Below are 27,751 nucleotides of genomic sequence, written 5' to 3'. Positions count from 1 at the left end.
AAGGGCCACCATGGGTTCTTAAACTGGACCGGAGGGCCGGAACAAAAGCATGGATGGAGTGTTTGTGTGAACTAATATAAATTCAAAGTAAAGGAGCGGAGGGGAGAGCAAGAGAACCCTCCGCTCTTTCGGCTCCGCGGGCCGGATAGAACAGCCGAGCGGGCCGGATCCGGCCCGCCGGCCGTAGTTTGCCCACGGCTGGTTTAGTCTCTTCGGCTACTGAACATGTGCCGAGGTCATGTGGGGAGGACGACTCAGGTTCCTGCGCAGACCTGATGGCACCTGAGGTGGACTGACGTTTCAGAATTCACTTTAACATGTAAACATGCTCCTGGGCTCTCTTCTGATTCAGAGAACACAATGCCACCCCGTGATTCCCTATTAAGTTAAGAGACAAAAGCATTGGCAACGTCTGGAGCAGCATGAGACCTGAGGTGACTCAGCCACCGGCAAACAACCCCTTACCTCCTTAAAGCGCTGCACCACCCTGCCCTTCTTCACATCCCAAATGAAGGCACCGTTCTGGGAAGTGGCTCCGGCAATACAATCCAAATCGCCTTGGGAAACAATGTGATAGACGTTATCTGAAATGCTTGCCCGAAATGTGCTTCCCCAAAATGTAATTTTTGAAAAAGACTTGAGATTCGCTAAGTAGTCCTTTAAAAAAATTTTTTTATGTGAAAACCCACAGAATTAATCACACGGTCACAAGCGAACTGCGCTGGTGTATAACCATTCATATTTACAAAACAGCTGCATCAGGGGAAAAACTCTGTTTTGTAATTTAGAAAACAAATTTTGTAATTTTAGAAAGCAAATGTTTAACACTTTCATATATTCGATTCGCATAAAACTTCAAAGGAAAATGGTCACGTAAAGGTGTGATATCATTAAAGGCATGTCTATACAAATGCAACTAAAATTAGATGCGTCACAATGAACCTGACTTACCTGGGCTTTTCCTCTGTGGTTACATGATACCAAAGGGCCCGAAATCCAAGGGTCCACGCGGGAAGTCTACTCAGAAAACCTCCCCAAAACTCACCCAACAAATACGTTCTTCCTGCTGGGCCTCTGCCAGCACTTGGAAGACGACGACATTGAGGGGAAGAAGGAAATTCAAATGAAAATAGAAGTCCGGAAGGCCATTTAATCGTCCTCCTGATTTTAATGACATGCTTCTTACCTGGCGCCCAGGAGAGGGAATAAATCACCCCCTCGTTCCCCGGGGACGTGTGCACCGCCGTCAGTGTGTCCACATCCCAGACCTTCACGGTGCCGTCGAAGGACGCTGTGGCTAACAGGTTGGGGTCGTTGGGCTTGAACTTGCAGTCGAAGATGGTTTCCACGTGTCCCTAGGAATGCAGCACACCAGTCAGAGCCACTGAGCCAGCCCAGGCGATGGATAAGCAAACCACAGTGTGTAGCCAAGTTCAACCCTCGACCAGGGTTTCCAAATACCAGTGCCAACCTGTGACGGCGAGCGAAGACACGGAGCCTGCGTGCCCCTCTGTGGAGCGTCCCCGTGCTGTGACTGGACACACCTCACAGGCCTAGATTTTATTCAGCCTCAGCTCCCTAAGTTGGCAACTAAGTCAGGGGTGGGCAAACTTTTTGACTCGAGGGCCACAATGGGTTCTTAAACTGGACCGGAGGGCCAGAACAAAAGCATGGATGGAGCGTTTGTGTGAACTAATATAAATTCAAAGTGAACATCATTACATAAAAGGGTACGGTCTTTTTTTTTTTTTTTCAATAGTTTTATTCATTTCAAACATTTTAACAAGAAGAATGTAAACACTAATTATTATAATTTGAAACTTCAAAAAATAGAGGAATCATAGCACAATAACATACCTTATATTGAAGATGGCAAAGGCAAAATAAAATTGCCTAACAAAGGAAAGGTACAAAAGCCTTTCAAATTAAACTTAAATATAATAAAATAATTTAAAACTAAAACAAATAGAAAAGAACAAAATGTGTAAACAGTAAATTAAACATTTTCTTTAGTGCAACTTCCAAATTATGCCCGGGACGTAGATGTAGATGGCAGTGTAGACTGGGTTGAAAGGTTTTTGGTCTTTAAAACATCAACTTCAGTGGGAACAGTGTTGTTGGTCTCCTTTTTAGCTAATGCTCTGATACTGTGCTCTCCAGGGGCGTGTCTCCCTACATCACCACAATAACGTGTCTCCGCATTCCCAGGGTGATGTCGGGGGGACGCGTCCGCGGGCATTCCAAGGAGCCTCTGGAAGATTGAGAGGTTGTTCCTTCTACTGAATGGGGATATAAATCCGCCCACTCAGAAGAAGGAGCCGTGTTTCCCGACGTTGCCATGTTCACACTGCTGCTGGTGAAGGAGCGGAGGGGAGAGCCAGAGAACCCTCCGCTCTTTCGGCTCCGCGGGCCGGATAGAACAGCCGAACGGGCCGGATCCGGCCCGCGGGCCGTAGTTTGCCCACGGCTGAACTAAGTCAAAGATGTCCAAAAGTCCAATTTCAGCTGCAATTCAATGCATATCTTTTCTTAATACTTGTCATACACAGAGGACTATGCTAGGAATTTATAAAGCAGTGAATTCTCAATAGCTATTCTGTAATGCTGGGACCATAATGAAAGACAAGATAAAACGGGAAACATCCTTTAATGCAATTATCGCTTTCTTCATACCAATGACATACTCCAAAGGACTTCACGGCGTTCACTGAAAGAAGACGCATCTGGCTTGGTCTTGGTTTCTAACCAAGTTTTTAAACGGTTCCAAAGTTTCCGAGCAAGTTTACTCTTTGGAACTCGCAATCCTGTTCCCATGACATGGTGACACGCACCCCAGACACCCCGCCGGCTGTGCGGTGGGATGTGCGGATGTGTGCAAACATACACTTGCAAAGTGGAGGTTAACTACCGGGTGCCTGTGCGCGAACCTGGGAAGAATCTAAGCAGGCGTCCTCACACTACGGCCCGCGGGCCACATGCGGCCCGCCGAGGACATGGATCCGGCCCGCCGGGTGCCGCTGCCTGTCCTGCTTAGCAGCCAACGCGTCCCGGGCCCGCAGGGCGCAGAGGAATTTGTTCATAGTTTTTTTTTTAAACTATAGTCCGGCCCTCCAACGGTCTGAGGGACAGGGAACGGGCCCCCTGTTTAAGAAGTTTGAGGACCCCTGATCTAAGGTAAGTAGCCAGTTGCCATGTGGGATGGGAACTGACCCTCCCCTCCTACTCCAGGCAGCAGACACTACAGCACGCTGGGACCCAGGGAGAATGAACACAGGGACAGGGCGGGCTCTCTACCCGCCCCCCCACGCCTGCCCTAACGGTACAGGGGGGCCTTTACACTGAGGTGTCTCCCCGTGAGACCAGAGAGCAGGGCCTCAGGAAACACACCAAGGCTCCTTGGGAAGGGGAGAAGGAGGGGAGAAGGAGGGGAGGAGAAGGGGAGGAGGAGGGGAGAAGGAGGGGAGGAGGAGGGGAGAAGGAGGGGAGAAGGAGGGGAGGAGAAGGGGAGATGGAGGGGAGAAGGAGGGGAAAAGGAGGGAAGAAGGAAGGGAGAAGAAGGGGAGAAGGAGGGGAGAAGGAGGGGAGAAAGAGGGGAGAAAGAGGGGAGAAGGAGGGGAGAAGGAGGGGAGGCGGGTGCAGCTGCTGGTGCAGCCTCAGGGGGGTGGGGGCGGGGCTCCTCCCATCCTCACTCACTCAGGGTAGGGACGGCCTGCAGGTGCATTCTTCAATGTTAATTCACGGCTACGCTTTCAGATCTCATTTGAAAAATCAAATTGCGAGACTAAGCGGTGAAAGTTTCTTGTCTTTTTATCAGGAGGATTGCAGGGGTGAGAGGAAGAAATGGAAGCATTTTCCTTCATTTTAATCAAGCCGACATCCCCGTGGAAGGACGCCTGTTAGTAAGTATCTGAACAGGGGTTCCTGATGCCACGTGACCTGAAGGCTTGGCGATGCCTGGCGCAGGCAGCACCACGTGGGCTGTTTGTGCTGGTAATCGTCCTGCGCCCCCGGTCTGGGTCTGCGTTAGCGAGGAGACTTTATAAGGAAAACACTCAAGTCTCCGCTGACTGGCAGACACTTTTAAAGTGAGAAGAGCCAGGGAAATAATTTATGATCTTGAACAAAAACAGATCCAGAGACAGAGAAACATCGATCAGAACATCAAACCTGCCAAAACCGGTTTGGCTCAGTGGATAGAGCGTCAGCCTGAGGACTGAAGGGTCCCAGGTTCGATTCCGGTCAAGGGCATGCATGTACCTTGGTTGTGAACACATCCCCAGTAGGAGGTGTGCAAAAGGCAGCTGATCGATGTTTCTCTCTCATCGATGTTTCTAACTCTATATCCCTCTTCCTTCCTCTCTGTAAAAAATCAATAAAATATATTAAAAAAAAAAAAAAAAAAGAATGTCAAACCTCAGGGAAGGTAGGGGAGGGTGGGGGTAAAGGGGAGAGATCAACCAAAGGACTTACATGCATGCATGTAAGCCTAATCAATGGACACAGACACCAGGGGGGTGGGGGCATGAATGGGAGGTGGGGGGTAATGGGGGAATAAGGACACATATGTAATACCTTAATCAATAAAGAAATTTTTTAAAAAGTAAACAAATAATGGTAAGAAAAATAAAAACAGGAATAATGTTTTAGTTTTGATGGAATTATAAATTTAACCTAGTTTTTTAAAAATAGAACGTATTTTAATATGAGGATATACACTCAATAGAAAGTCTTTTGAACTTAGATTGCGTAACTTCCTTACTAATGAGAATTTTGAAACACTTGTTATATTTTTCTCTCTTCCCTTTCGTAATTCTTTTAAAAGAAGGTGGTAATTGGAAATATGGAAGAAGTTTCCCACACTGAGGAAGCATTTACATGGAAGGAAAAGCTTGCAGGGAAAGAAAATTCAATAATCAAAAGAATATCTACAAAAGGAATGTTTTTATATAACTAAGCTACACATTGTTAAAAAATATTTTTGCTAATGTTCCATATTTTTATTTGAGGATAAAATTAAATTAGCCTTCAAATAACAGTATTATTATTTCCCTCTTTTTTTTAAAAAAAAAAAAAAAGAAGGGCAAATATAGCTGTAGAGTCCTTTCTAAGTTTTTCCAGGGAAAAACAATTAACATTTAAAAGTCTTAAATGTCTAGATTAGTATACTTCAAACCTGTAGGGAAAAAATGGGCATTTTATAAACGAGGAAAAATTAAGAAGGATGATTCTTGACGAATAGTAATTACAACACAATATGCATGATTACATTCATTTGCTCATTCATTACGCATGTATTCATTCATTCGACAACACTTAATAGAGTCTTGCTATGTGCCAGGCCCTGTGTTAGGTAGTGGAGATAAAGCACAGATTTAAACCAAGCAAAAACGCGAGTCCTCCGTGAGGCTGTATTCTATTGCGTATAGAGCAGCCGTGGGCAAACTACGGCCCGCGGGCCGGATCCGGCTGTTCTATCCAGTTCTCTTGCTCTCCCCTCCGCTCCTTTACTTTGAATTTATATTAGTTCACACAAACACTCCATCCATGCTTTTGTTCTGGCCCTCCGGTCCAGTTTAAGAACCCATTGTGGCCCTCGAGTCAAAAAGTTTGCCCACCCCTGGTATAGAGGCTTAGTGGTCATGAGAACAGAAGAGCCCTGGCCAGTGCTGCTCAGTCGGTTGAGCATCGTCCCTACAGCGAAAGGTCACCGGTTCAGTTCCCAGTCAGGGCACGAGCCTGGGCGGGGCTCAGGAAGCAGCCGATCATCGATGTTTCTCTCTCTCCTTCTCCCTTCCTCTCCCTGAAAAATCAATAAAAACATTTTTAAAAAAGAACAGAAGATGATAGAATCATAATGACTGAATAATAGAAAATAAATCTTAAAAGTACTTCATCTAACCACCTTGCTCATTTACAGATGGGAACACCAAAGCTTGGAGTAGCTGGCAGAGACGGACTTGTCCTTCCTCCTAAGAAAGGGTTGTTCTGTTTCTCTCTTTGCTTCCAAAACATGGCACAGCAATGCAATTTCCGGCACTGAATGAGGGCTGACATGGTCCACACAGCAATGGAACACTACCAGCCATGCGGGGCAACCAGGATAAGCAGGCAGTGATGTTCCCTGGAGTTTCATGTTTAAAGCTTAAAGAATCTTAATAGTTTTGTCATCATTCTATACATCATTCTATACATCATTCTAAAATGTTTCAGCCACCCTGGGTAAAGTCCTAATGATATGATTTGTTTTAAAAATATATACATTTCTAGAGAGAGAGGAAGGGAGAGAGATAGAGATAGAAACATCCATGATGAGAGAGAATCACTGAACAGCTGCCTCCTGCAGGCCCCCTACTGGGAAATGAGCCAGCAACCTGGGCATGTGCCCTGACAGGGAATCGAACCTGTAACCTCTTAGTACATGGGTTGACGCTGCTCAACCGCAGAGTCACACCAGCAAGGCTGATTCTTTACAAAAATAAATGTTAACAATATTAATATGTAAGTCAAAGTAAACATCATGAGCGTCACACAATAAGTGCTGTGTGTGAGAGAAGGGAAGGCCGAAGACATACCATGTCCCTCAGGAAATCCCACTTCTTGGCTCCCAGGTCATATAGGCCCACGCCACCATCCAGGAAGCAGCAGAGGGCGTGCCCGGGGGGCAGGGAGGACGCCTGGCCTGGGGTCAGCGTTGGCGGGGGCAGGGCCTCGCTCGTGGAGGACGTGTAGTGATTTGGGGTGGGAGGCTGGATTGAAACTGAAAAAGAAAAAGACCAGCAGGTAAACATTTATGGTACCAGCTTCCCGTGTGCGGATGACACCAGGGGATTAATTTCCTCTCCCCAGAACTGGGATCCGTGAACTGTAGGCAACAATCACATTTCTGCCTCAGGAGTACTTCTTCAGTTTTGCCAAAATGGGGGGGTGAGGGGTTGTGGGAGGGGGCAAAGGAGGTTTATAACTACTATAGTAATTAATCAGTCATAATCCTATCTAATAAAAGAGAAATATGCAAATTGACCGTACCTCTGATACACCCACAAGCCACGCCCACCAGCCAATCAGGAGTGAGTATGCAAATTAACTCAACAAATATGGCGGTGGCCACGGAGCTGGAGCAGGCAGGAGGCTTGGGTTGCCCCCAGCGATGGAGGAAGCCAAGCTTCCCGCCCGCGCTGGCCAGCCCTGGCCTCCGCTCAAGGCTACAAAGTTTCAATTATAGAAGATAAATAAATCCCAACAAAGATGGCCATGGCCATGGAGCTGGAGAGAGTAGGAGGCTTGGGTTGCCCCTGGTGATGGAGAAAGCCAAGCTTCCTGACCGCCTTGGCCTGCCCTGGACTCCGCTCAAGGCTACAAAGTTTCAATTGTAGAAGATAAATAAATCCCATATACCAGGGTCGCCGCTTGGGTCGCTGGGGGGTGTGGCTGGCCTGCAAACCACCACAGGCCCCTCACCCAGGCTGCCCCACGCCCCAAGGGAAGCCCCACCCTGATCCGGGACACCCTTCAGGGCAAACCAGCTGGCCCCCACCCATGCACCAGGCCTCTATCCTATCTAATAAAAGAGTAATATGCAAATTGACCATCACTCCAACACACAAGATGGCTGCCCCCATGTGGTCAAAGATGGCTGCCCCCATGTGGACACAAGATGGCCACCACAAGATGGCCAGCAGGGGAGGGCAGTTGGGAGGGACCAGGCCTGCAAGTGAGGGTAGTTGGGGGTGATCAAGCCTGCAGGGGAGGGCAGTTGGGGGGGACCAGGCCTGCAGAGGAGGGCAGTTAGGGGTGACCAGGCCTGCAGAGGAGGGCAGTTAGGGGTGACCAGACCTGCAGGGGAGGGCAGTAAGGGGCAATCAGGCTGGCAGGGGAGCAGTTAGGCATCAATCAGGCTGTCAGGGGAGTGGTTAGGGGGTGATTAGGCTGGCAGGCAGAAGTGGTTAGGGGCAATCAGGAAGGCAGGCAGGTGAGCAGTTGGGCACCAACAGTCCTGGATTGTATATCACCACATCAGCCATTTCATTTGGAAGCAGCAGATACAATATTTTAAGGTATTAGACTCTAATGATACTCTTACTCACATTTCTTTCTTGGTGGAGAATTAAGTACATGTAAGCAGTGAAATCCTGTTTTCTTTAGCTTAAAATTATCAATCGGTGTTGTTCTTGAAACATTCCAAATGCGTAAAACGCCTACTTGAGAATCTAGGCAGGAAAAAGCATCACGTTAACAAGTTTTACTTGAGATATAAAATGCCCAGACATAAGAGTAATAAAAGAATCTACAACTTGCAAGATTTTTAGCACTACCAATGGGCATTCTTCAAATAAGACTGTACAATCCTATATAATAAAAGGGTGATATGCAAATTGACTCCCGGGAATGACCAGTCGCTATGACACACACTAATCACCAGGGGGCAGATGCTCAACGCAGGAACTGCCCCCTGGTGGTCAGTGCATTCCCACAGGGGGAGCGCCGCTGACGGCTGGGCTGACAGCTGCAAGCGCAGTGGCCGTGGCGAGAGCCTCTTCCGCCTCCTCGGCAGCACTAAGGATGTCCGACTGCAGCTAGGCCGGCAGGTGGACGTCCCCCGAGGGGTCCCGGACTGCAAGAGGGTGCAGGCTGGGCTGAGGGACCCCCTAAGTGCACGAATTTTTGTGCACCAGGCCTCTAGGAATACAATGAAACAGACGGCTAACGTGCTATGCAACCTTTACATCTTGGACATGTTTACTATTTTTTTCTGTTCCGGACCCTTCTCTAGGGTGAGAAACCGCCTTCTCTGGCACCTTTGCCCACAGCAGTCATTGTGACAATCCGATCACAAAATGCTCCCTATGACCCACGCAGTCTAGAAAAGCCCACCACTGACAACTCCCCACCCACCCTTAGACAATCCTCCCTTGTCCGACACATTCATAAGCTGCCCCCTCGCTAAACTGCAGCCAGACTAGGTGCCTAACAGACCCGAAACCCAGTTAGAAAGCCCCAAAATTCTACCTTCATCAGCTGCTTTGGAAAACCACCTGACAGGCCCTCAAGTGATCCAACATGGAGTCAACATGTGACCCAGCATGTGCATCTGATGCATGTACCCACAGAACTAGAAACTCGCCCATACAAAAGCCTGCACACAGATGCTCATAGCAGCGTTATCCGTAACAGCAAAAAAAAAAAAAGTAGAAAAAAGCTAAATGTCTGTCAGCTGGTAAACAAGGCCGGGCATACCCAGGCAATGGAATGTCATTCACCCTTAAAAAGAAATGAGTTACTCATGTCCCCAACAACACGGATGAAGCTTCAACCCCTATGCGACCTCAAAGAAGCCACATGTAGACTTATTTCATTTCTATGAAACATCAGAATCCCCAGAGACAGGAAGTAGACTAGCAGTTTATGTTCACACATGGGTACATGAGAGGTGGTGGAGAGGGGGTCGCTGGGAGTGACCGCTAGTGGTAACAGAGGAAATTGACGGAGGGGATGATGGAATGTTCTGGGATTAGACAGCAGTAAAGGTTGTACAACTTTCTGAGCATAGAAACCATTAAACTGTACACTTTAACATGGTGACTTTTACGGTATGTGAGTTTTATCTCAATAACAATAATAATATTAGCTATATAAAAAATTCCCATGTCTAGCATTAATTGTACCCTGTGAAATTAAAAGCAATTAAGATATATAAGAACCTGTCTAGTTCCATGTGTAACCTAAGTGCTTAAAGTAGTAAAGAATGTCTTTTTTTTAACCACAGTCTACATCCAGTACCATTCCGCCCCAGTTTCACACACACAGCACAGCGGCTGGATAAACAGGTGCTCTACTGAGTGGTCCCCCATTGCCCAAGCACCCATCTGGCCCCGTGCCCCGTAACCTCCACATCACCGACTGTTCTCCACGTTGCAATTGCATCTCTGCATCTCCGTGGCTGTTCTGCAACTACCTATGTGACCTGCTCAATCCCCTCATCTATTTCACCCAGGCCCCCAGCCCCTTCCCTCGGACAGCTGTCAGTCTGTTCTCTTTATCTATGAGCCTGTTTCTATTTTGTTTGTTTTGTTCCTTAGATTCCACCTATAAGTGAGATCATATGGTGCTTGTCTTTCTCAGACTGGCTTACTCCACCTAGCGTAATACTCTCCAGGTCCATCCAAGCTGTCACAAAAGGTAAGACTGCCTTCCCTTTTACGGCTGAGTAGCATTCCATTCTTATCCACTCAGCTGCTGAGGGCACTTGGGCTGTTTCCAGATCTTGGCTATTGTGAATAATGTGCAAATAATTTCTCTAAAAATGTTGAGAGGAGAGGATAAAGTCTCTCTTTTATTTTACACTAAGCAAATAACAGGAAGTGTTTACACAGTAGCTGACAGCACTGTCACTTCAGAGACCATACTTTCTGAACCTAAGTAAATAGTAATCCCAGTTAATTTCTGATTAGTATTTTAAATTCCCCCTCTTCCCATGCCCATCACTCCTTGACTGTGCTCACTCTCCTGATTAGGAAGCCATGTGATAGATTCTGGGGCTGCCTAGGCATAAGGGCTCACTCAGATCACAATTCCCAGGAAGGCTCAGAGGCCTCCTGTCCAGATAACCTTCTGTTCGAGTCCGTACACTAACTCTCATCCTGCCATGCCTGAAACCAAACTGTCTTTGTATTTTGTACACACACAAACATAACATGCACACATGTGCACATACATATTCCAATTTATTACCAGAAACCTGGATAACAGGGTCTTACTTTCATTTGTATTTGTCATTATGTTAATGACATACAGTACACTAGTCCCTTGGGTTACGTCGGAGATCCGTTCCCACGGCGATGTAACGCAATTTTCGCCGTAAGTTGGAACCCACCTACATAAGCACCTACGTCACTCACATGGAGCACATACACAGCAGTCATGAAATGAAACAGTAAAAAAAATTTAAAAGAAGGATAAAAATTCCTGACCTTTACTTATGGCAAATAAATAATAAAAAACATAAAGCACATATGTACATACATCGAAATGATGTAACTTTTTTTAAATAAATAAATGGGACATGGCGACGTAACCACAAAACGACGTATGTCGAGTCTGACATAACCCGAGGACTTCCTGTAGTAATAAAAGTAAACTAGGCATCCTAATATATAAAAATGCAGGGGCTATCATGACCTAAACGACCAGATGGACGACCGAACAGTAGGCTGCATGGGGCGACCAGGCTGGCAGGGGGGTTAGTGAGGGACGACCAAACGACTAAACAGCAGGCTGCGTGGGGCGACCAGGCCAGCGGGGGGGGCGGGGGGGGAGGGGCAGTTGGGGGCCACCAGGCCGGCAGGAGGGGCAGTTGGTGGCGGCCAGGCCAGCGGGGGTTGGGGGGCAGTTGGTGGCAACCAGGCTGGCAGGGGGGCAGTTGGGGGAAACCAGGCTGGCGGGGGGGCACTAAGGGGTGACCAGGCTGGTGGGGGGGGGCAGTAAGGGGCGACCAGGCTGGCGGGGGGGCAGTTAGGGGCAACCAAGCCAGCGGGGGGAGGGGTGGTTAGGGGTGACCAGGCTGGCATGGGGGGCCAGTTGGGGGTGACCAGGCCAGCAGGCAGGTGATCAGTTAGGAGCCAGCGGTCCCAGATTGTGAGAGGGATATCTGACTGCCGGTTTAGGCCTGATCCCCGGGATGGGGCCTAAACTGGCAGTCGAACATTCCTGAGGGGTCCCGGATTGGAGAGGGTGCAGGCTGGTCTGAGGGGACTCCCCCTGTGCACAAATTTCGTGCACCGGGCCTCTAGTTTACTGTAATAAATAATAACATTTGCAATATTAACAAGTCTTACACAGAAGTAACCAATGAAGGAGTATTATTTGCCTGACCGAATTAAAGAATACACGCGCATTTAACACGTGGGGGATGTGCGCACTCACCTCCAGTGACGAACATCCCCGGGGCGCTGGGGACCCAGGCCAAGCACTGCACACAGGCTGCGGCGCTGGGCAAGCTGAAGGTGGTTATGCAGCAGAGCGACTCCGCGTCCACCAGCCGGATCCCGTGATGCAGATTGGCCACCAGGAGGTAATCCGTGGACAGCGGGTCCCACTCCAGGGCCGTGACTGGGTCCTCTTCGTCTGTCCCTTCCAGAGAGTTGGGCCTCAGAACATGTCTCTGACTTTTATTACCTGTTAAAATACAAAGAAAGTGACTTTAAACGACATTCTCAGAAAAAAGTCAGTAACTGAGAAGGTGCTGATGTTCTCCGCGCACACCACGGACGCCGGCAGCACGGGAATATGAAGCTGGCGTGTCCCGCAAAAGCTACTGATGACGTGTGACGGCGGGGAGCTAGGGTTTGTCCCAGTGACGCAGGTCAGAATGGACTGCTCTGTGTTGGTGATCTCTAGTACCTGGGAAGTTTGCCCTATTTGTTACTGAAAAACTGTAAGAAAAAGACATGAATACACCCGATATTGTCATCAACTACCATTCCACTGAGTGACAAAGCATACAGACAGGAAAAGGCTTACCTGAAGGAAGAACATCCTGTTGTGATTAAAAGCACAGACTTTGGGTCCAGCCCGACCTCATTCCACCACTTACGGGCTCCGTGTTCTTGGACAAGACACGTCATCTCTGTGTGCTTCGTGTTTGTTTGTACAGTGAACATAACGATACCTACCTTGTAGAGTTTTGTTTTTTAAGATTGGGTGAATGAGTTGCTGAAAGTGCTTAGAACAGTGGGGATATCATGAGCAGCACATCACTATCTGCTGTCACTCTTTGTCACGCATCAGACCATCGGTCATAACCATCATTCACTCCTGACTCCACTACAACCACGGCCGCCAGACACACAGGGGATAAAACAGGGGCATTAAATGACGCCAAGGCCCGCCCTCGCCGGTCTGGCTCAGTGGCCAGAGTGTGGGCCCTCGGACTGAAGGGTCCCAGGTCTGGTTCTGGTCAAAGGGCACGTGCTTTGGTTGCAGGCTCCATCCCTGGCCCAGGTCATGGCTCGTGTGGGAGGCAACCGATCGATGTGTCTCTCTCACATCGATGTTTCTCTCTCTGACTCTCCCCTACTCTCCCCTTCCTTCCACTCTCTAAAAGTCAATGGAAATATATCCTTGGGTGAGGATTAACCAAACAACAACAAAACCCCACAAAAAACACACAAAATAAATGAAGCCAAGGCCCATCAAACAATCCTCCGTTCCTTCCAATAACATACACAACTGGCAACGGGGGGAAATCCGCTTCTGCAGTGCACCCCATGGGACTCCACTCCGCCGACGCGCTCATGCCCCAAAGCAAGGCCGTGAAACACTTAACAAGGATGGGCAAACTTTTTGACTCGAGGGCCACAATGGGTTCTTAAACTGGACCGGAGGGCTGGAACAAAAGCATGGATGGAGTGTTTGTGTGAACTAATATAAATTCAAAGTAAATGAGCGGAGGGGAGAGCAAGAAAACCGGATAGAACAGCCGGATCCGGCCCGCGGGCCGTAGTTTGCCCACGGCTGGACTACACCCTTATGGAGAGCCCAGTTATCCCTGCGTGCTCTACACGTTAAAATATTTTATTTAAAAAATAACACAACTGAAAGACACCATAGCTCTGTCATCAGCGCACACGGTTCTCCAACCTTTCAGGTTATAAAAGCGATTCCCTTGGGTCTGTCAGATAGTATGAAATGAATTGAAAGCCTTACAGCTTCTGCCTTGACATTAACTTCGTCAGAATATAATATTATATCAATACAATGTGGATCTTAAATAGGTATTGTTTTAGTTAGAATTTGTGCACATAAAGTCATAGAAAGTGCATGAGAGATTTCTTTTATTTGGGTTTGTCAGATTTTCACAATAACCATCAAGGAAAGTTTGTTTGCTTCTTCTTCCCCCAAACAAACATCATCTAAACTGCTATTTTATGTAACAATAATGGATATTAATATAGTGGGTCATTACAAGGCCAAAACAGGCAGAAAAATGATTTATTAAGCTAAGTTGTACTTTACTAATTTTTAGGTATTTGCATGTGCCAGTTAGCATCTATGACTTATTAAAAATATTCCAGGATATGAAAAAAAAGCAACAAAGAACACAGTAAAATTTACAATGAAAATGTTATAATATCTAGATTATGTTGCTTCAAAGACCCATCTTCAGTCAAAATGATAGAGTTATAATCACTGTTTTCTGTTCTATCAGGTATCAACATTTTTATTATAAAAGATAGAAAAATCAATCTATAAATGTAAAGCCAGTCACTAGAAAAACCGCTGATACTGTTTTAGATTACATTATTTATTTTGCTATTACTTGTGTTCTGTTTTTTTATACAGATATCAGGCCCCTTGTGTTGTCAGCTAAGGACAGACGCATGCGATAAATTGGTAAGATGAGGTTGACAATGTCTGTAGGAGAGACAAAAACTGGGGCAAGGGAAAACTATGGTTGAAAAATAAAATAATGAGGCTGATGCATAGAGCAGAGAGCTGTTGAAATTCTGATGTTGAGATCTGGTGGCTAAAGCCAAGAGGAAAGAAATCACAAAAGGTGGCACAAGAGGGTAAAAATAAAACAAAATGACAAACGCAAATATGTTCCGAGAAGCAGAACGTTCCCTAGAACTGACACCAGAAATAAACGCCTCTCCCCTGTGCGTTTCCAAACGGGGACACAGTGTTGTATGAGGACAATGTCACCAACAACATTTCTAAGATAAAACAATGCAAACTTGATTAATGCCCTCCTCGGGGTAACAGCAGAGTCAAGTCAATGAAAACAGCTCCGTTATGAAGATAAGAACATTCTCTGATGAGCTGGCTCTGTCCAAGAATATAACTGGAAATAGGTAAAGCAGTGGTCTCCCAACATTTTCGGCCCTGGAACCCTCTATTCATATGAGGGTTTTGACATGAAAATACAGATAATACAGAACAAAGTGCTTTTAGACTGACTGAGCCACCTGGGTCACCTACCTATCCTTCTCCCCTCCACCCAACACACACACAAATATGCACACACACTAACAATCACAATTTTAAAATCACGGATTTAAAACAATGGGTGAACTGCCTTATTGTGGGCAATCCTCCATGAATATGTCCCTTTTCTTCTTCTTCCAAAATAGATAAAGCCGGACAGTAGTCGCCGGCAGGAGCCTGGAGGACAGAAATTCTGTCTTGCTAGGTAGAGACTGAACACCTGTGGGGCCAGGAACTCAATAACAAGGGGAGGTGCCGGCTCCTCGGGGAACAGGAGAAAGCTGAGCCCTAAGTATTAAGGCTGCAGTCCTGAGGCTTCAAACTCACAGCAGAGTGTCTCGTCCAAATCAAAAAGCAGCCTTTTCTTCAAGACCCATTCGCTCTTGTCTACGCAAAAGGGAAAGGCATAGCCAGCTGCCACCTCTCCTCATGGTGTGTGCATGGATTCTTAAAAGCCCTGGGGCGTACATGAGAGCGACAAGTCTACATTGGGTTCTTAGTGGTTGAACTGTGTCCCTTCAAAGGATGTGGCATCTCCGTGACGTTGTTGAGAAGGCGACCTGGTTTGAAAACAGGAGCCCCCAGCCCCAGAGACGCCGGGTACAGACGGCACGCTGCCCGGGAGCCAGCAGGACTCTGTGATGTGTGGGGAGTCATTCAGGGAAGTTTTCAATGGACATTTTGTTATTGTTCAAATTTTAAAAACCAACAACATTTTCAGACCCTTTCCTTCAGCCAGAGTGCTGAACTAATGGGGTCTAAAGAGTTGTTTGTCCTTTCCACCCCAGGACCAAAGACCGGGCTGAGGATCTGGGGCATCCGAATGGTATTCTACACGCAGGCGGGAGAATAGTTCTGACTGGTGAGCCATCAAGGGTTCCAGATCCATGTCCTTATCCACTCAGGCAGTTTTCTCAGTAAGTGTGCAGAAACAAAGAATTGACTTAAAAAGTGAAACTATGGGACGCATGCCTAATTTGGGGTACATCCAAGTAAAATCTGCACAGCTGGGCTGAATGCATGACAAGGCCCGAGGTGTAAATTAGCTTCCAATGATTACGTGGAATCAGTAAGACGCTGGGTACTACATGCACAGCTGTTATTTTAAGATCAGAATTCTGGCCCTGGCTGGTGTGGCTCAGTGGATGGAGCGTTGGCCTGCGGACTGAAGGGTCCCAGGTTCGATTCCGGCCAAGGGCATGTACCTTGGTTGCGGGCACATCCCCAGTAGGGGGTGTGCAGGAGGCAGCTGAATCGATGCTTCTCTCTCATTGATGTTTCTAACTCTCTATCCCTCTCCCTTCCTCTCTGTAAAAAAATCAATAAAATATATTTTTTAAAAAAATCAAAATTCTGTTACTTTTGGCTTCCTGCCGTGTATGCGCCTAGGAGAAGAACATGCAGGAGCTGAGTCCAGCCTCACCTGGTTGGAAGATGGACAGGCTCCCATCCATGTGGCCAAACACGACTTCGCCCTTCTTCTGGGGGTGCCACCGGAAGGTGCAGATGTCGGACATGAAGCTGTGGGCGTCTCGGTGCACGGTCACGCCGCTGTCCGGCCCCGAGATGGTCCAGACGAGCAGCGGGCCCCTGCGGGGAGCGAAGGCCACGGCCTCGCCCGCGTTCCAGCACCAGCTCAGGGAGGCGGGTGTCCCTGCAACAGAGGAAACGTGGGTCACAGCAGAGAGCCCCGGCCGAGAACCGCCATCCAGCAGCATCTGCTTTGTAAGTTCTGCGACAACGTGGAAGAGTATGTTCATGGTTTATAAACATATGACCTTCTGACCTGGGAACTAGAGCTTTAACCTAACCCCTGAGACCACTGGGAACGTACGTAGGGTACTTCGTCGGTGAAAGGAACAGTACCTCATTAGGCTTAAACTACTGATATGATTACACACTTCCTATTTAAGGAAGGGTATAGAGTTCTTTCTTTTAGAAACCCGTTTGCTTACTAGAGCAATTAATTTTGACCGAGTTCTTGGGTGTGAGACCTGCTCTAGGCATTCCCTATACAAGTTAGTATAGGTTACAATTCCCGCTTTAAAGGATCTGAAATAAAAACTGGGAAGATAAGGATGAAATGTATGAATAGTTAGACATTACTATAAGGATTTCATAACAATGGAGCTCATGCTACAACCTATGTCTTATCAGGAGTTTAGAATCAAACCTGAGCGTTCCCTCAGGTGACCTAAACAAGTTACTTTCTGTCCGAACCTCGTCTCCTCGCCCATACACTGGATACAACGACAATCATCGGACCACTTACTTCACAGGAACATCGAGAAAAGAAAACATAATAATGTATGTAAACGCCCCCTTTAAACTGTAAGACAGAATAGAACAGGTCATTGTAAATCTCCCCACTGTTACTGCCATCAGAGATCCTGAATGAAATAAGGGGTGGATTTACGACTCAGGACAGGGATGGCGGCTCTTCCAGCAGGTACACTGACCAATCGCATCAGAATCACCAAACTGAAGATGGGCATCGGATGAAGTGGAATTGGGGGCCTGGGGGTCGATTTTAACAGGGTTTGTGAACCACTGGGCTACTGTTCTGGAAAGCAAATGGGATTTAGATTACACCTTGAAGGAGCCATGGATTTTAAATATGTGAGATGAACGTTGTTTCCCAGTTAGAGAAAATGACATAAACAAAGACACAGAGTCCAACGCTGTTTGCTGACCGTAAAATCAATCCGTGTCTGTAATGAGCCAAGAGGCAGAAACTGGAGATCTTACGCCTCATTCAGGGCCGGACACATAAGGGGAACTCCGCCAGTTGTAGTAAATGAATGAATACATGAGTATATAAATGAGGTCAACTGAAAAGACGACGTGGTTTTAGGGAACATTAACAGACGTAGAATTTCCCCAGTAAGGGATGAGACACTCTATATGACCAAACCACCACAGAACACTCGAGAAACCATGAGAATGCTGGCTCCCTGAATGGATATTTCCAGAAGAGCAGCGAGGAAGAAAAGGGACAGGAGCCAGTGTCATATCCTTACAACAGAAAACTCTACCGCCGTGGCCTGCTGTATGCAAGTGTTTCTCAGAGCTCTCCCAATATTCACTCACTGGGTTCTCCCAACAAGATTCTAAGGCAAGCAGGACACATAATTATCCACCACTAAAGGTTTTGTTTTCTGACAGCATATTGTGATATTTTCCATGTTGGTAACAATTTTAAAATTAAACACATTAATACATTGTCCTTTAAATTAATTTCTTGATTATTGGGAAGAAGTAGTGATGAAGTAAAAACTACAGTTGCAGGTTCGAGCTCAACTGCTGGATGGGGAAGTTCTAATACTGATTAAAAAACTGACATGCAAACTTCTCCTTTGCTTACCCTGGATTCTGGAAAGAAAAAACAGAGTCTGAGCCATTTCAAGGGGACTGTTTAAAATGAAAGTGACCAAAAATATCCACAGTAACTCTGAAAATAAAATATCAAAGTTTTCAATCTTCAAATCAAGGAGATACTTAGAAATAGCATGAGGAACTTATTGATACGTCTTTGAAAATTTCAGAGGCAAAGGTATGCACACTTGATTTAAATTGTTACCAAATTATTTAGTCATTCTGCCATCGCGAGTGAAAAGTTGTAGTTGTATGTTCAGTGGCAAAGGAAGCAATGGTACACACAGCCGGTGAATGAAAAAACTCTCCCTCCAGGAATGGCGGTGATGCAGCCGGTGTCTGATGGCAAAGCAGGGGATAAACCTGTTGGTAATACAGCAACGCACAGTCTCATCTGTACGTTAGCATAACACAGTGGTCGGCAAACTCCTTCGTCCACAGAGCCAAATATCAACAGGACAACGATTGAAATTTCTTTGGAGAGCCACATTTTTTAAACTTAAACTTCTTCTAATGCCACTTCTTCAAAATAGACTCACCCAGGCCGTGGTATTTTGTGGAAGAGCCACACTCAAGGGGCCAAAGAGCCGCATGTGGCTCGCGAGCCGCAGTTTGCCGACCACTGGCATAACATTTCGATAGCATGGCCTCCTGTAGATTTTGTGTGACAACTTCATGAGAACAATGACATTGTGTGATATTTTTAGTTTATGTCACATGAAACATGGACAGAATTTTAGGGAGTATGTATTGTGCTATTTCAGATTAATTTCCCACAAAGCTAGATTTCAAGTACTGGGGTAACACACGATTTATTAAAATAATACTGGGAAATCTTGTAGGGTTTGTGGTTGTTGGAGAAACACATAGGACTCGAAAAACATGAAAAATCTTGATTGAGGCAATCAATGGCTTTTATAACTTTTTAAAATTCTCACCTGAGCGTATGTTTTTATTGATTTTTAGAGAGGAAAGGACAGGGAGAGAGAGGAACATCAACTGGGGGCTCCATGGGCGCCCCGACAGGGATTGAACCCGCAACTGAAGTATGTGCCCCGACCGGGAATCCAGCCCACTTCCCTTTGGTGCGTGGACGACACTCCACCCACTGAGCCACCGGCCGGCTCCACGGCTTTCATACAGCACAGAGCTTGCACCGAAAGGAAGCTGGCTTTTCGTACGGATGTATGGAAAGCCTTAAGGGAAAGCGTTACTTAAATCAATGGAAACTCACTGGATATTCAGATATTTTTAAATATTCACAGATTACAGCAAATTACTAACACTGAAGTTCACTGGCTGTGGCAAGTAAAAACAGGAAGTAGGATTATGAAACTGGAAATAAGACTTGCATTTTTCTAGTTGAAAACTTAACCTTGTTTGGCAAATATATATTTTTTAATTTTTAAATATATTTTATTGATTTTTTACAGAGAGGAAGGGAGAGGGATGGAGAATTAGAAACATCCATGGGAGAGAAACATCGATCAGCTGCCTCCTGCACACCTCCGACTGGGGATATGCCCTCAACCAAGGTACATGCCCTGGACCGGAATCGAACTTGGGACCCTTCAGTCCACAGGCCGACACTCTATCCACTGAGCCAAACCAGTTGGGGCTCAGCAAGTATTTTTAAGATGAAATTTACATAACAAAACTGGTATATTTTACCAGTATTTTCAACATCCCTAATGACCTAAATTTGAAAGACAAGGAAAAAGCAATAAACAAATTATGTTGAACATATCTGAAGACTCCAACAGGCATTACTATTATTTTGGAAGCAAGACTGAGCTATCATGGCCTATGGGTTCTCAGCATTGTCACTACACACTGGAAAGAATATCATAAAGAATCCTTAAACAAAATAAAGCTAGTGACACTGTCACTTCTCCGTGTTCTCCCTCGCAGTTAGCATCAGAATTCTTTAGGGCAGGAGCTAAATGTGGAAGATGTATCCAGGAGTAGTTTCCCAATCCCTAATCCCTGAGCTACACGCGGCGCTCAGAAAGAGGTGGCGTTATTGTGATATTGACGGACACAGGGTGCCCGAACTTCCCCGTGACTGCAGGGTCTGATTCTGGTCGGAGGGGCAGCTTAGTGATCCTATTCGCTTCACTGAGACCCCCAGGTGTGAACCAGGGCTTTCCACCTGGACCTGGAGGAAAGAAACCTGTTCAGCAGGGCACCGAAGGCGCGTGCGTAGTGTCCTTGTGGGTTTCGGATTGGAACAGAGCAGTGCGTAGGCAAGGCCAGCTGTCCCATTAAGAAAATCTTATCTGGTTATTATTTTTATATTTACAGGGTGGGGCAAAAGTAGGTTAACACTGTGAGCATGCAAAACAGAGTTGATGCTTCTATCCTTATTCATTAACTGTTGTATTATTTTAGGTACCTACCTTTGCCACACCCTGAGTTTTGGAAATGTTCGTGTTTTATTTAAACACTAACGACGTGATTTGGTATTTACTGTTGCTGACGGTCCGGTGGACGGAGTGTAATTTTCCATGGAATTCCGTTCCCGTTGGGCGCGCACGCGCACACACACAGTAAGGAGCCAGGACGTGAGCTGTAGTTCTTGTGCAGGTGCCCAGGAGAGAGCTGGGCTAACCGAAATGCAATACTCTGTTCACTGAAATGCAAATGTTTCATTCCATAAAACACATCCCCGTTCCAAAGATACCTTTTGTATTGTTGAGCTTAGCAATGACTTTTTGTTCTGCGACATTCCAAATGATCACTAAGTTATCGGAACTGCCACTTGCAAAGAGATCGGGGTTATGTGGACACCAAGACATAGCTGTGATAGTTTTTTTGTGTTCAGACATAATTGCGTGGAGTTTAAATTCATTATAACGGTGATCCAACTAAAAGAAATACATAAATAAGACATTTCAGTGCTTCTTTCTAGATCGTACACTTTCCATTAATCACATTTTCACAAGCTCCCTCAATGAAAATGAGCAGATCTCTAACAACAAAATATGAACACATTTTCAAGCCTTGGTCTACTTCCGGGTATATTCGATCAGCTGACAGAAACTATTTTGAAAAAATATGAGAGAATTGAAATGAAATGTATCAATTTTAAGAACAACTAAAAATAAACATTGTACATTTAAATACGCATAATTGAATTTTTATCATATTTTTATAGCTATATCTATTTATGAGGAAAACACTCTTCATCTCGAAATATTTTTACTGCAATGTTTCACTTATATTTGAATAAAAACAGGTTAAATAAACCAACTCTCATTATTACATTAGTACGATGTCCAAAGTCTGCAAAGCAATGAACCTATTTTATATCACTGCTTTTGGATGGGACATTATACTGCGTTCTTATATGTAAGTGGACAAAAGGAATTGCCTAATTTTCCTATGTCCTTCGTAAATGTGCCATTCATTGGTGAGCAAATCCATCTTTTTATCATTGTTGATATATTTGGGATTATGTTATGTCATTTTATGATTTCTTCCTTTAACATGCAATGAACTTTTCGCATTGTTATTGGGGGTTTGACTGGTCATGGTTATGTTAGTTACTTACCATCCCAATCTTTGTTTAACCATGCAACCACAGGAACATCCTGACTGCTAATATGACCTTGAACACCCTACGTCGGGAACCTCTGCTATTGGCCAGTATCATCTGGCTTCATTTTCTTCCTGGTCCACTCTGACCTTCTCTCTCCTCTACGGCCAAACCATTTCTGCTGGAGGGCCTCTGCCCGCAGACCCCTGGGCCATGATGCCCCCCTCCCCTATTTGTCCACAGGTGTTCCTTCCCCTGTCCAAGTCCCATTCAAAAACACCTCTTTAGAGACCTGTTTTCTGACCACGGTGTCAAAATAACTCCATGCCCCTTCCTGGAAACGGGCCCATGACTTTCTGTAACCTTTAAAATGGATATATAACGCACATTGAACATTATATTCGCTTCAGGTGCACAATATGATGCTCTGATATCTGTGTGTATTGAGCTTGCTGCCGTCTTCCATGTGGGGGATGGGAGGTGGAAAACGGTGGGTTCTATGGGAACTGCATTTCTCACTGATCTGTTGTTCCCCTTAGTCATGCATTCACTGGTTGATCCATGTATGTGCCCTGACTGGGGACTGAACCCTTAACCTTGGCGTTTCAGACGAAGCTCCAACCAACCCAGCTGATCGGCCCGGGCCTCCAGGGGCATGCTGGGATCGCCACACATTCGAGAAGTGCACCCTACAGAACCTTACTCTCCACTGCGGGAACTCAGTAGTGTCTAGGTTAACACCATTGTTTCCAAAATGTCAATAGACGACATCATTAGCAATTGCAAGGAATTTTACTTCAGAATAAAGCAACATTTTTCTTCACTTTTAACTGAAATGAGTTGGTGTTTCAAGATTTAAAAAAAACCATTTAGGGAACATTCAGTGAGAATCTGCCGAATGCTGGAGTGCATGCTAACATGAGAACTGAACGATGAGGAAGATACTTGTTACGTAAATGGTCATCGTCCCGATAAAAGGAGACGTGGGGAGGAGGCGGGAGTCTTTACCTGGTAGACGTAGATGGCCAGGGTGGCGCAGTAGGCAAACCTGTCCCCACTGGCAGCGCACACGTCCTTGTTCCAGGGCTGACACCCGGCGGCCAGCAGCCCCACCTGCCTCACCCGGGACATGCTGGCCTTGGGAAACAAACGGGGAGGAAGTCGGTTATTGTCACCCCGAAATAACCTTCCCCTTCGTTGTCTATCACTGTCTCCCTCAAGCCTTACCTCTGTGCCCCGAAAAAATGTTCTACTATTGCCATCAATCTCAATGTACACTTTCAGAGAACAGGAGTTTAAATCCGCAAATGTCTACGCACATCAAGGCAGGCCACTTACATCAGGGAAGCAGGAGACTGGAAAAATGCTCGGTGACAGGGGACACTGGGCCAAGGGCTGGGAAGCTCAGGGCAGGGAGGGGGCCTTGCGTGGAGCACAGGGTGCACAGGGTACACATCCTCCCTCCGATACCCCTGGGGAGGCCCTGCCTGGTGCCAGACGCATGGAGCTTCCGAAACAGAAATATCCAGATATTTTTTATACATTTTTATGGATGTCAGAGAGGAAGGGAGAGGGAGAGAGAGATAGAAACATCCATGATGAGAGAGAATCACGGATCAGCTGCCTCCTGCACGCCCCCCACTGGGGATGGAGCCCACAACCCGGACCTGGGCCCTGACCTGGAATTGAACCGTGACCTCCTGGTGCCTGGGTTGGCGCTCAACCCTGAGCCACGCTGGCTGGGTGAAATATACAGAGTTTTAAGTAAAATACAAATATATTTTTATGTAAAATGTACAAGTTTTTAAAAAGGGGCAATTCATTCAAGGCATCAAATTCAAATGTAAAACCATGAGCCAATATCGGGAGGAATGTGGTGTTTGTCATAGAATTTCAGCATTTTTACACGGATGCTGTATTCTTACAGAAACGACTGGAGTTACCCAGGGAGAGCTACCAGCTGAACTGCAATGCTGTTCATTGTGAAGAGGGGCCGACGGAAGCCGAGACTGCGGACCATACACTGTGTATGTGGCAGCGCTGGGATGCCCTGCGTCTGTCTGTCTGTCTGTGGCTCCCGGTGTGGGGGCAGCAGTGTGTCCTGTGACCTCGCTTCTCTCGTGGATGAATGAGAAGAGTTGTCCATTTTCTGTCCCTTCGGATTTTACTGTTTCAGGCCCAAGCGAGGACTTCTAAGCTCCTTACACGCCTGACTAGAAACCAGAAGCCCCTCAGCTATATTTTTATGTGTTCAAAGCAAATAAATTACTCTGAAACCCATGCCAATACAGATTTACTTTAACTATCGGTGTATCCTGACTTACTACTTTTTAATTGTCAAAGTGAGATAATATAAACATTTTGATTTTGTCATACAATTTGTATGCCCTTTAAATCTCAGGGTTCACCAACTTATGCCCTTCCTAAACTCACAGCTGAATAACTCGTCCACATCAGCCATGAAAATACTAAATAGGGGACAAAACAAAATGGCATTGTATTTTAAAAATCTAGCATTTTGAGTGAAATATTTAAAAATGATGAATTATTAAATATGAATACTATGACATTTATAAATCTGAGTTATGTTTTTAATCTGGTAGTATTTGAAACTTCCAGATTATTTTCCAGAAGTATTACTATAAGATATATTTGGCACATAATACTATGTAGCCTTTATGGAGTGATGCGTAGCGTTTCGGAGGAGACAAAGCTTCTGTCATCTCTGTGGTCAGCATGGATCGGCCACGGCGAATGGACCCACATTCCTGGAAGCAGACCTGCCCCGCTGTGGTCCATTTCAAAACATGCATCTGCATGTTACACAGGAACCCTGTGGGATGTCACAGAGCTGGGCCAGTAAGCAGGCTTAACATCAGGGGGCAGGCAATTATGTGCTTCAGAGAAATAGTGGACCCTTGTTTACCTTTATTCCATAGTACGTTTCATTTCCTATTTGAACAACTTAAGGAATGTCACGTGCACGCATGGTTTGTTGCTTCAGAACGTACCATCTTTCTGGCCCAGAAACCATGCGTGCACGTGACAGAGGAAGCGCTAGGCAGTGCGGCTCAGGCTAACGCAGGTGCAGAAAGGCTTTGGGAGGGAGGACGCCGGAGCTTCCCGCACCAGTGCAAGTGCTGCTGTCGGTAGCCTGGCAACCACAGCCCTGCAGAGCGATGGTGTTTATTTCTCCAGCCTGAGTACAATTTTAGTTTCTCTCACACACACACACACACACACACACACACACACACCCACTCATACACACCTTCACACACACACACATCCACTCCTACACACCTTCACACACACACATACATTCACACACACACTCACACACAGACACACTCAGACACATATTCACACACTCACACACACTCACATATACTCACACACACAACACTCACACATGCTCACACTCACACACACTTTCACAAAATCACATACACTCACACACACACACTCACATACACTCACACACACTCTCAGAAAGTCACACACACTCTCTCTCTCTCACACACACTCACACACACACACTCACATACACTCACACACACTCTCAGAAAGTCACACACACTCTCTCTCTCACACACACTCACACACACACACTGTAATTGCAGTGAAGATGCTTTGCACAGTAAGTGTACAAAATGCAAAGGAAGTGATGGGTATATTTTCATTACATTTACATACTATGAGAGCTCACTTTTGAAAATGCAAGAGTATTATGAAATGAAATGATCACAATAAAATTTAAAATAAGCTAGATAGTTATAACCCTGACAAAAAACAAAATGTTACAACGACATTAAAATCAAGTTTACGTATGTGTCTGTGAGACTGTAGAAGTATGTACATGTGCCATAAACAAGAATTCCATCAACGTGTACTAGTAAACGGCCAATTTGGTGCTCTAAAGATCCAACTCGTGCCTGTATGCGAGTTTTCAAACACCACATATCTCCATTACAATTTTTAACTCAAAAATCCACCTTGTGAATATTTAAAACACAACCAACTGACCGTTTGCCATGCCGCATGCTGATTATATAGTATTTACATGCACATACGCATCGCCTGCAAAGGAACAGGCTGGGTTTGGGAGAAAATAAAAGTCAATATTCACGTGCCCATTTTCATTATTGAGGGTAGACTCTTTCTTTCTCGTCTAAGCCCGTGTAAGAGCTGATGGAAACCGGACCCAGAAGCAGCTCACGCTCAGGAAGACAAATGGTAATGTCAGGGTCACACTGGGCCTACAACAGCTACCATCATGGAACATCTCAGAGCCAGAAACTCATCTACAAAGGCCAGGGGTGTCAGCAAAGGGCAGACTGGGGCTGGGGGTGGGAGGAGGGACTTGAATCCTCACACTCTCCAGGAGCTGCCCCAGACGCACTATAAGGGAAAACATGATTTGTGTAAAAAGCATTTTTTTTCTTGGTCTCAGACACCCTTTTCCCCAAATTAGATGACCATCCGGGTCCCCTCCCAATGAGGAAATATGGACGGCGCTGGAAACAAAGCCTCCTGTTCCAACATCAGAAATGCACTTACTACATTTCAAACGCATGGACGTAATACAAAGGATGCTGGCGTTGCAGAGCGTGTGTGGGTATGCGTGGGTGTGTGTGCGTGTGTGTGTGTGTGTGTGTGTGTGTGTGTGTGTGTCCAGGGGGATTGCAGTGCTGTTATTAAATTCATAAACTGAAACATTTTATCATTTGCGGGTAGGACGGGAATTCTCAATCTCAAACCTGCAGAATGCTCAGCATTCACAGTATGAGGGATTTTCTCCAGAGTTAGGTATTAACTGGCTCCAGAGCTGTTTACCAGTTTGGTTCACAGCTGAAGAAAAACAATTCTAAAAAGTAGGCAAGAGGCTTTTAAATGGCTGAGGATTTACAATGAAAGAGATAATTAAGCAAAACGAGAAGAAATAAACCAATATATTGATTATATATAAGGAACGTATATCCTTATATGCACAGCCCATCGACACGGGCAATAGGGTGGTGAAGACCTGGGGGGTGAGGTGGGGCTGGGAGGAGGGGGTGAGAGGGGGGAATGGAAGATATCTGTAACACTATCAACAATAAAAATATATTATAAAATGAACTGAAATAGTGAGAAAATATCTCTGATGAAGGTGAGAAGAATGGGAAACTGAAGAAGTGAGGATGGAGGAACAGTCAGTGCTGCACATCTCAGTAGTACCTGTCCTCCAGCAGCAACAGGGAAACTACAGTCACACACCCTCCAGCAGCAACGGGGAAGCTGGGAAACTACAGCCACACACCCTCCAGCAGCAATGGGGAAGCTGGGAAGCTACAGCCACACACCCTCCAGCAGCAATGGGGAAGCTGGGAAACTACAGCCACACACCCTCCAGCAGCAATGGGGAAGCTACAGCCACACACCCTCCAACAGCAACGGGGAAGCTACAGCCACACACCCTCCAGCAGCAATGGGGAAGCTGGGAAGCTACAGCCACACACCCTCCAGCAGCAACAGGGAAACTACAGCCACACACCCTCCAACAGCAATGGGAAACTACAGCCACACACCCTCCAGCAGCAACGGGGAAACTACAGCCAAACACCCTCCAGCAACAACGGGGAAGTTACAGCCACACACCCTCCAGCAACAACGGGGAAGTTACAGCCACACACCCTCCAGCAGCAACGGGGAAGCTACAGCCACACACCCTCCCGCAGCAACGGGGAAGCTACAGCCACACACCCTCCCGCAGCAATGGGGAAGCTACAGCCACACACCCTCCCGCAGCAACGGGGAAGCTACAGCCACACACCCTCCAGCGGCAATGGGGAAGCTACAGCCACACACCCTCCA

The 27,751-nt window shown here is 46.2% G+C and overlaps 1 protein-coding gene across 4 annotated transcripts in view; it reads right to left on the bottom strand.

The window, feature by feature from the left end:
* WDR17 (WD repeat domain 17) overlaps positions 1–27,751 on the bottom strand; it is an 89,882-nt gene that overhangs the window by 42,835 nt on the left and 19,296 nt on the right. For all 4 annotated transcript variants that reach the window (XM_080661350.1, XM_080661348.1, XM_080661347.1 and 1 more), the window contains 8 exons: positions 22,904–23,032; positions 21,041–21,224; positions 16,406–16,636; positions 11,920–12,171; positions 8,085–8,207; positions 6,573–6,757; positions 1,187–1,355; positions 466–557 (listed from right to left, as the gene is read on the bottom strand). In XM_080661350.1, coding sequence (XP_080517476.1) covers positions 466–557; positions 1,187–1,355; positions 6,573–6,757; positions 8,085–8,207; positions 11,920–12,171; positions 16,406–16,636; positions 21,041–21,224; positions 22,904–23,026 — 1,359 coding nt within the window. In that variant the 5' untranslated portion in view covers positions 23,027–23,032. The remainder of the gene's footprint in view (positions 1–465; positions 558–1,186; positions 1,356–6,572; positions 6,758–8,084; positions 8,208–11,919; positions 12,172–16,405; positions 16,637–21,040; positions 21,225–22,903; positions 23,033–27,751) is intronic.

Source organism: Plecotus auritus (assembly GCF_963455305.1).
Source record: "Plecotus auritus genome assembly, chromosome: 3".
Classification (NCBI taxonomy): Eukaryota; Metazoa; Chordata; class Mammalia; order Chiroptera; family Vespertilionidae; genus Plecotus; species Plecotus auritus.
Note: the sequence above shows the minus strand (reverse complement) of the source record. Positions and strands in the feature narration are given on the sequence as shown.